This window comes from Leptosomus discolor, chromosome 6 (genome assembly GCF_034619465.1).
Source record: "Leptosomus discolor isolate bLepDis1 chromosome 6, bLepDis1.hap2, whole genome shotgun sequence".
NCBI lineage: Eukaryota > Metazoa > Chordata > Aves > Leptosomiformes > Leptosomidae > Leptosomus > Leptosomus discolor.
The window spans coordinates 63,667,435-63,677,199 of NC_141396.1; the positions used below are offsets into that span (position 1 = coordinate 63,667,435).

Consider the following 9,765-nt stretch of genomic DNA (forward strand, 5'->3'; position numbering starts at 1 on the left):
ACATTTTTGTCTGTGTGTGCTTTTGCCTTTGGCTCACAAAAATAATAATAAAAAAAGACAAATAAAATGTGTCTTGCTGGAATTCGTGTGTTGATCAAGAGCTGCCATTTGTCCCAGAAAAAATGGGAGCTGAGAAACTCTTTGGAGCAGGAGGGTTCAACCCAGCAGGTTGAACCCTCCATCTCCACCACTGTTCTGCATCACGTCCTTGGTCACATCCCACAGTGGTGGGGAAAGAGGGCGTTAACGTGGCCGCAGCCGTCTCCATCCATGAATTGGGTGTTCAGCACGGAAAGCCAGAGGGAAGCAGAGGGAAAGGGGATATCCCACCTGCTTTTAATACAGGGTGTGGGATTTAGGGTGTGGGATATCCCTTGCATTTGGGACGCAGCTGGCAAACCCATCCTGGGGCTCAGGTATCCCCAGGAGAGGTGATGAACGTCCAGGGGTGGTCTGCACCGTGCGAAATACACGTGAGCTAAATTAAATATCCAGCAAACGCAGCCTGGGGAGTGTTGGCAGTCACAGCATTTCCCAGCCTGGGGATGCTGCTCCCTGATTTGAATTTTTCCAGGTAGTGCCTTTCCCCAGGTGATTTAAGTGGGCATTCAAAAAGCACATAAATCATCCTGGTGAATCCAGCTGGCGAGTTAGCTGCTAACATGAGTCAGAGCACGCGGCGTAATTTGGCGAATATTAGAGGATATTGTGTTTTTTGTAATTATCTTGTAGAAGCAGGGAGGTTTAAAATCCTAATTTCCTTCTGTTTAGGGGGTTAAATCTCAGCTGGTGCCTTAAATTGGCTTCCTGCGGAGAGCAAATGTCCCCATGGAGTCTCCATCTGGTTCAGGAGGTCGAGGCATCCCCTCCCCTGCATTGATGTCTCTGTGTGAGCATGGACAGCTGAGCAGTCTTTGGACCACCTTGGTGGTGGGGTGGCTGTAGTGCCTCCTACCCAGGCTGAAGGGATGTGAGTGGGTGCTTGTATGGCCTTGTCCTGGCCCTCCATTGGGCTTTCTCCTCCTTGGTTGAGTCTCCCAGACTCAAGTCGGCGGTGGAGCTTCTTGGTCGGGGTCTCCAAGCTGGGCCTGGTGGTGGAGCTTCTTGGTGTTTCGAAGCTGGGTCTGGTGGTGGAGCTTTTTGGCTGGCACCTCCAAGCTGGGGCTGGTGGTGGAGTCTCTTGGCTGGCACCTCCAAGCTGGGGCTGGTAGTAGAGTTTCTTGGCTGGCACCTCCAACCTGGAGCTGGCAGTGAAGCTTCTCAGTTGTCATCTCTGACTTGGGATGCATGGACAGGGATGGGTGGCATGGCCGGGCAGGTGTTTTCCTGGGGAAGGAGCCATCTTGAATGACTTTATTTCCTTCCTCCCCACAGCTGATAGTCGAAAAAACGACTGACTACCCTTCGGCTGAGTACTCCCTGGTGGAGGATGTAGCCCTCCACTTCACGTGTTTGATGGACAGACTGAACGAGCAGCGCCTCTTTCAGCCGGACCTGTGCGACGTGGACATCGTGCTGGTGCAGCACAAGAGCATCTTCCCAGCGCACAAGGGGGTCCTGGCAGCCTACAGCCAGTTCTTCCACTCCCTCTTCACCCAAAACAAGCAGCTGCAGCGCGTGGAGCTCTCTCTGGAGGCCCTCACCTCGCAGGGCCTCCAGCAGATCCTCAACTTCATCTACACCTCCAAGCTCCTCGTCAACTCCTGCAATGTGCAGGACGTGCTGAACGCGGCCGCCGTGCTGCAGATGAACAACATCGCCTCCTCCTGCCAGGACCTCCTCGACACCCGCTCGCTCAGCCTGGCCGCCGACATGGCCCTGCCCGCTGAGGGCTGCGCTGGGCCCCCGCCGTACTACTGCGAGATCAAGCAGGAGGTGGATGCCCCCCATCCCAAGATCTACGCCCGGGAGGGCAATGACCCTTACTCGGTGCGGGTGGAGGACGGAGCAGGTGGTGGGACGCTTCCCCCGGGTCCAGCCAAGCAGTACTACAAGGAGGAGAAGGATGGTGGTCCGGGCACCGTCTGTAAAATGGAAGGGGAAGAGTCCGAGGAGGACCTGGACAGCCAGGGCTCATACAACCGGGAGCAGATCATCGTGGAGGTGAACCTCAACAACCAGACCCTCAATGTCTCCAAGGGCACGGAGGGGAAGGCGGCCACCAGCGAGGCGGCTGTGATGGGGCGGCCTGACGGCGATGGGCGAGACACAGAGGAGGATGGGGAGGAGGAGAATGAGGAAGGAGAGGAGGAGGAGGAAGAGGAGGAGGATGCGGAGGTGGGTGAGGAGGAAGAGGAGGAGCACAGCGAAGAGGAAGACCTGGAGGAGACGACGGAAGAAGAGGACGATGACGACGACGATGAAGACGCGTCAGAGGTGAAAAGGGAAAAGGGTGGGCAGCCCCGCCGAGGCAGCCGGGTGTCCAAAGCCACCAAACCTGCCATGGCAACGAGATCCCAGGAGATGGCCAAGGTGGAAGAGGAGGAGGAGGAGGAAGAGGAAGGCCAGCGAGGGAGGAAGAGGAAAAAGGAGCAGGACGGTTTGGGCCAGAAGGTGAAGCTGGAGGAGAAGCAGCACTACCCGTGCAAGAAGTGCCCCCGGGTCTTCAACAACCGCTGGTACCTGGAGAAGCACATGAACGTCACGCACAGCCGCATGCAGATCTGCGACAAGTGTGGCAAACGCTTCCTGCTCGAGAGCGAGCTGCTGCTGCACCACCAGACGGACTGCGAGAAGAACATCCAGGTGAGCCAGCCCCGGGGCGGGGAACATCCCACCAATGCAGGGGACATCCCACCAGGGGTGGAGCATCCCACTGGGGATGGACGTCCCACCACGGTGGGGACATCCCACCAAAAGAAGGGCATCTCACCATGATGGGACTTCGCAATGCGGGGAGGGACATCCCACCCACCATGGAGGACATCCCACCCAGCAACACCATGGGACGGGCTCATGCTCAAGTAATACTTTTGGTGTTGTGGTTGGCACGTGGCAGACGGGAGGGAACCTTACTTCACCCGTGGCTCGTATTCGGGATCAGGAGGGTCCCATGATGGCATGGGACAGAGGGGTTGTGCCGGGAGACTGTGGCTTCCCTTTGGCTGGCCGGGTGGAAACACGGAGTAATTTTTGAGGAGAAATTTTTCTTTGAGTTTATTCAGTTAATCTGGATAAAACGCTGTGAGCCCCCTGATGGAGACACACTCCAGCCGTTCCCACCCAGGCTGAAACCAATTTGGCTTAATTCAAAGATTTGCTGACACGAGTTAAAATGGTTTTAATTTGCCTTTTGTCCTCTTTAGCTGGCGTATTAGCAAATTTCCGAATGCGTTTGACATCCATGCGTGGCTCGGGCTTGGCGTGTCCTTCACCTAATGCTAATGAGATCCTGCGTTTGCAAATTGACTCCGTTAAATCGGTGTGATTTTGGGGGGATAGGGGGGCCTCCGATTAGAGCAGCAAACCTGTGTGTTCCTGCAGACCCCTCCAACCCATCTCCTAATCCCCGACGAGCTGTTTTACATGACGCTGCTGCTACTAATTAAAAAAATACCCACTTCTGGAGAGCTTCGCCCATCATCCTTCCCGCCAGCGACTGGATTTTAAATGATCTTGCAGCTCTCCTAGATGCAGGTAACGCAACCCAAGTGCTCCTGGAGCCCCCAAATAAAATGGGGAATGAAGCAGATCTTGGCGTTAGGGGAATATGGAGGCAGGAGCGGTCTCGACTCGAGCGGGTGAAGGAGCTGCTGCCCACACTGACCCTGTGGTGCATCTTCCTGAAAAAGTCACAGCTTGGAAGTTGCTTTTTTTTTTTCGGATGCTTTTTCCCAGAATGGATGAGTGCGGCCCCGATACCTGCGTGGTGGTGGCTGTTTTGGAGCTTGTCATAAAGCCTGTGCAGTTAAAAAAAAATGGATTTTCCCCAAATGTTTCTTCGGCTTCATCTGCTTTCCTGATGGATAATGTGGGACTGTCACCTCATTGCTTCTTTTTTTTTTTCCCCCCACACTTTTTATCCCTTTTTCCAGGTCCTCTGTGAGTAGGATGAACCACAACTGCCCGTGTGGTGACCTCCTTCCGCAGAAAATGTGGGTCATTACCTTTCACTTAGTTGAGCGTTTTTAATTCTACAAATAGCCTGATTCACTCCATTTCCTCTGATAATATTGAATAACTTTATCAATATACCATGGAATTATAGCTGGATGGAAAAGGGTTTTTTTTTTTTGACTCTATACCTGTAATGGACAGTCTTTATTTCTTGTTTTTTAACCAGACCCGTGGAGGGACCATCTCTTTTATCCCGTTCGGGTCTGCTGCTTGCTTTCCCTGTTTTGTCCCCAAATTTCATCCATGATGCTTTAGGTCTTAGGCTTCATCCCTCTCCCTGTGGTTGTTTCCCATCGCTGTCTGCAGCGCCGTGAGCACTGTCATGGGCATCCTGCCTCCGCCACCTGAAAAATGACTCATCCTTTGCTGTGCCAGGTTGTTTCTCAAACTTTTTCTTGGCCAGCCTCGATGTGGTTTTCCTCTTAACCTGCAAGAAGTTATTTTCTCTCTTTTTTTTTTTTTTCCCTCTCGTTTGGATGTTACTTCCACATTTTTGAGTGATGCTTTTTTGCGGTAGCTGAGGATGCAGAGCTCAGCCCTCCAGGGTGCTTGGTCCCAGCCTGGGGGCTTTCCTGCATCTGCTGCTTTCCCTCTACCTTTAATTTTAAAATTCCCCTGCAGCCTTTTTCATTTTAAGTGGAGAAAATGGATATTGATGTATCTTTGATATCAGGCTCTGGTCCTGAATTTGCCCTGAAATGTCTCTTAAAGCAACGATGAAACTGTTCTGATCCATGGAAATAGATACTTAGGAACAGTAAAGTTCAGAGGACTACTCATGTTGATATTCAGGCGTGGCAAGATGAAGAAGATGAGCGTTGGGAATGCCTCTGGGGCCCTAATTTTGCCTCTCAGGCACCTAAATATAAATATATATGGAGAGATACTGTGACTGCATGGCATGATGGTGTATTTTCCACAGTATCACAGCCTCATTCAGTGCAAAATTTGCTGGAAGCCCTTTAACGAGCATCTGTTCCTCTGGGTAGGAGGAGAAGCTGCAAGAATCCCTCCCTGGGCTTACTGGTGCTGCTCAGCCGTGCTGTTGCAAGATGCCTCCAAGGCATGAATTATTTTCTCAACATGTCTGCAAGGAGACGGGATGGTTTTATTCCTGTTGGCCAAGAGGAAGATGAAGGGGAAAGAGTTGACCCTTGGAGGAAAGAGAGACCCTTGGCTCCTAGCAGGGCCCTTGGCTGGGTGCTGCCCACCATCGCTGCCCTCCACCAGTGGTTTCCTGTGTGGACCTTCACTCTCCCATGTTTCCCCAAGCACCGAACTGATCTCATGTGCTTCAAACAGGTCTCGCCCTGAAGTTGGAGCTTTTCCTGGGAACTTTCAGAGAAACATTGCACCTGTTGGAGCTGAAGCAAATCTCTGCCATAACTTCTCGGAGAAGACTTCGCACATCATGTTGTTCTGCATGTGCTGGTGGACTGTTTCTTGGGTCCCTTTTGGTCCATTTTGATATGTTTGGAAAATTCATTTAGTGGTAAAGTATCCATGATACCTGCTGAAGATTGAAGTTGTGCTGCCCTGGCTTGGTCTTCTCCTTATTCCTGTTCTTTGCAGCCTTCTAATGCACAGAGGGTTGGGGTCTCTTTTATCAAATGGCTTCGTTGTGTGCAAGAATAAAATCCCCAGTTGGCAGTAGGGCCTTGGTGCTTGAGCTGCTCTTTATGCAAGTCCTGATACAGTCATTGACGGAGATGCCACATCCTTCCCTGGGAAGTCGTTGTCCCTTCCTCATCCGGTGGATAGAAATTTTGAGGTTTGGAGGTTTTGAAGGGACGAGGTCTGTAGCAGACGTGCTGCTTGTTATGATTTTTGATACCTTAGCTGTAGGTTTCATAGTGACATTCCCTTTCAATGGATAAAGCTCATAGCCTGGTAAACCGAAAATGCCGGTGGAGCCTGGGCACGCTCTCCTGCTTCCCTACCCATCCCCTCTCTCCTTGCAGTGCGTGACGTGTGGGAAGGGGTTCAAGAAGCTCTGGTCCCTCCACGAGCACAACAAGATTGTCCACGGCTACGCCGAGAAGAAGTTCTCCTGCGAGATCTGCGAAAAGAAGTTCTACACCATGGCCCACGTGCGCAAACACATGGTTGGTGAGTGCGGGAGGCACCGGTGCCACGGGGGGATCTCGTTAGGGGTGCTCTTCTGTCATTTTGGCAATGAGGGGTGTTTTTTGTCACGGTTGTGTTGGGAGTTTAGGGCTGGCCTTATTCTTGGGTGAGCTTTTTCATGTTCAACGCAGGGGCCTTGAAATTTGGCCGGCTCTTTAATGCTGAATGTATGTCTTCTCAGTGCTGGAGCAGTCAGGCATGGTGCTGGGGAATCTGATTTATTTAACTGGGAAAAAAAAGACCTCAGCAGTGATCAAAGGAGGGTTTGAAGTGTAACCATCCTTCCCTTGCAAAAGAGGACCAGACCACACCAGTGCCGGGCTTTGAAAAGCACGTTGCACATGGCTTGTAGGCATCAAAGAGATCAAAAAAAAAAAAGGGGGGGTGTGTTTTGGCAGACAATTAGGGGAGTCCCTGGCACGTTGCTGCCCCGCATCTTCCAGAGGTGGCGTTGGGGTTGCTGGGGTCGGACGCCGGCGTGGGGAGCGGCAGCCAGGGCTTGGGGAGCTGGATGCTCGAGGTGCGGGGAGGAGGGTGCCTGACCCTGCTGCTCTCCGCTTCAGCTCACACCAAGGACATGCCCTTCACTTGCGAGACCTGCGGGAAGTCCTTCAAGCGCAGCATGTCCCTCAAGGTCCATTCCCTCCAGCACTCTGGGGAGAAGCCTTTTAAATGCGAGGTAAGGTCCTGTGTGTCGCCCCACCCTGCATCCTCTCAAATGAGGACAGAACCCGCCAGTTTGGGGAAAGATCTTCCACTTCTTGGGGCTTCCCTCATGCTTTGCACCAGTGCAGCTGTAGGGATGGTCCCACACTCTTCCAAACTTTGCATCCCCTCCTGGTTTGAGGGTCCCACCAACCTTACGATGGAACTTGTCGAATGCCAGGATCTGTCCCTCCAGTGCCTGGACCTTGCATCCCACCCCAAGCCCATCCAGCCTGCAAACCCGTCTGGCTATATCCCAAAAAGCCATTTATTTGTGTTCTTTTCGGAGGGGGGGAACATGATTTCTGCACTGCTCCGACACGCTGGTGATTTGGGGGGGATGTGGGGGGGTGTTTTGGGTGCTTATCAACAGCTCACCCCCCTCTTGCCCCTCCCCCCGCAGAACTGCAACGAACGCTTCCAGTACAAGTACCAGCTGCGCTCCCACATGAGCATCCACATCGGCCACAAGCAGTTCATGTGCCAGTGGTGTGGCAAGGACTTCAACATGAAGCAGTACTTCGACGAGCACATGAAGACGCACACGGGTGAGAGCTCCTCGCTTCGCCCCCAGCCCCATGGATAGAGCGATGGCACGGGGCTGGCATCTTTGGGTGGATGGCAGGGTGGGGTTTTTTGGGGGTGGGGAACGGTCTGGTGGCCAACTTCTCATCCAGCTTATTCCCCCGTCCTTAGGTGAGAAGCCCTACATCTGCGAGATCTGCGGGAAGAGCTTCACCAGCCGCCCCAACATGAAGCGGCATCGCCGGACCCACACGGGGGAGAAGCCGTACCCCTGCGACGTCTGCGGCCAACGCTTCCGCTTCTCCAACATGCTCAAAGCCCACAAGGAGAAATGTTTCCGCGTCAGCAACCCCTTGGCTTTGGACACGGCTACCCCCCAACCCGCCGCCAGCCCGGCTCCGCTGCCCCCCGGCCCCAGTGTCTCCCCTCTGCCACTGCCGCTGCTTCATCCCCTTCCACAGACCCTCCCTCCTCCTCCTCACCTACCGCCACCCCCTCCCCTGTTTCCTGCGGGGAGGATAAATTCGAACAACAACTAGGTGCCCCCCTCACCCCGGCCATGCGCCTGCACGGACTGCTCTGCCCTTTGGGAACGCCTCCCCCCTGGGGAGCTAAGGCTTCGCTTGCTCTCTACCCCCCTTCCTCCTCGTTTTGGGGTTGTTTTGGGTTTGTGGGTTTTTTTTTCCTTTTTCCTCACCCGTCATTCTCTGTGGAGACGGGGAGCAGGAGGAAGCCTCCGCCCTGAGGAGCGTGGGTGTTGGAGGGCGAGGGGAACCGCCGTCCGTCTGTTAAGGGTGTAGGTAAAAGGGGTCGCTCTCCGTTTCATCTTCCCACGCGTCGGCTTCTGCTTTGTGCCGGGATGCTGGCGGGGCTTGGAGGAGCAGGATGGGTACCACCGTCCAGGGATGAGCTCGCCGGCGCTGCGTGCCTGCTGGCTGGCCGAGTGAATGCCTGCCGGTGCTTCCATGTTTATAACAAGCCGAAATCTAGCTAGTGGTGCTTGAATCCCTGTACTGTAAAGCTGGTCTTTCAATTCAGGCTCTTTTCCCAAGAGGTTGAGAGGTGGGCACCATGGAGGAGGCCCTGCTGGCCCCGTCTGCCGGCCCCGGTGGCCCGCGGCGAGCGAGCAGATGTCCCCGTTGGAAAGCTGTCAGCCCGCTCTCGTTAGCAGCCCTCGCCACGTCTTCCCCGCCACAGGTTTTCCTCCTCGATAAGCGAAAGCACAAACACCGGTGTTGCATCTCGGGGCATGGGGAGCTCGCTGTCGGTTCATTTTTGGGGTGCCCGAAGGGAGCTGGGCTCTGGTGGGCCCTTTCTGCTAATCCCAGCAGGAGCTGGGCTCCTGGGGATGCTCTGGAGTTGCCGTGGTGGCCCTGGGACGGCTCAGATGGGCTCAGGACCAGCGGGAGGGTGGCCTGGGACAGAGGATCAGGACACCGCCGTTTCTTAGCAGAATCAGCCCAGAATAGTGCCTTAACAATTCGAATAAACCCCTGACTGATGAGTGGGCTCCAGGTTGGGTCCCGTTGCAAGGTTCAGAGCTAAAGCAAGACGGCATTCAGCCTGATGACGATGTCCCATCCTCCAACCTGTTGCCCGTGTCCCTCTGCCAAGCTTCGCCTCTCCCCGTGGGGTTGGCAGCTGTTTCCTTACCCTGGCCTGGGGGGACTAGAGGGGACCAGTGAGGGCTGTGGTTGGTTGGGCGATGCCCCGCAGCGTTGGATAGTCCTTCCCTGTGTTTGTTGAAGTTGAGCTGGTCTTTGGTTTCGCTTATTCAGGCTGGCTTCGTGCTGGCAGAGGAGCAGAAGGCTTTGCTTTAACTTTTTTTTTGGATGCTGGGGTCCAAGCTGGGTCGCTGCTGTGCTCTGCCCTGGCATGTCATACGTTGGCTTGACCACGGCTGTGTGGTCTCCCTGCCTGGGGAAATGTCCCCTTTGGGGCCAGGGAGAGCTGGGAGCACTGGAGGGGCTGCAGAGCATCTAGCATGGGCAGAGAGGTGCTGGCCAAGAGGTGGGGTGCGTTGCAGCTGATGCCTTGCTCCCGAAACCGGTGCTGTGGAGGCGTGCGGACGTGGGTCGAGTCATGGAGGAGGTGGTAAGCAGGGCTGTTGGTAGGCAAGAAGGAAGAGAGGACATTGAGTAGGCTGCAGGAGCCCTTTCTCTTTTTGCACCTTGTTCTGGGTGGCAGCAGGGTGCTGGGGACAGTGAGCCACATCTGGCTCCACAAGAAGTCTTGATGCTTCCTCTCCTGGACCAAAACAGCAAAGCACTTGGGCAGCGTTCAGGCTGTCCC

At 54.5% G+C, this 9,765-nt stretch overlaps 1 protein-coding gene across 1 annotated transcript; it reads left to right on the top strand.

Moving 5' to 3' along the window:
* Positions 1-1,380: 1,380 nt before the first annotated feature.
* Positions 1,381-8,012, top strand: ZBTB47 (zinc finger and BTB domain containing 47). Its single transcript, XM_009946937.2, has 5 exons — positions 1,381-2,745; positions 6,078-6,225; positions 6,807-6,922; positions 7,352-7,496; positions 7,645-8,012. The coding sequence occupies exons 1-5, from the start codon at positions 1,456-1,458 to the stop codon at positions 8,010-8,012; spliced, it is 2,067 nt and encodes a 688-aa protein (XP_009945239.2). The 5' UTR covers positions 1,381-1,455.
* The last annotated feature ends 1,753 nt before the right edge of the window (positions 8,013-9,765 follow it).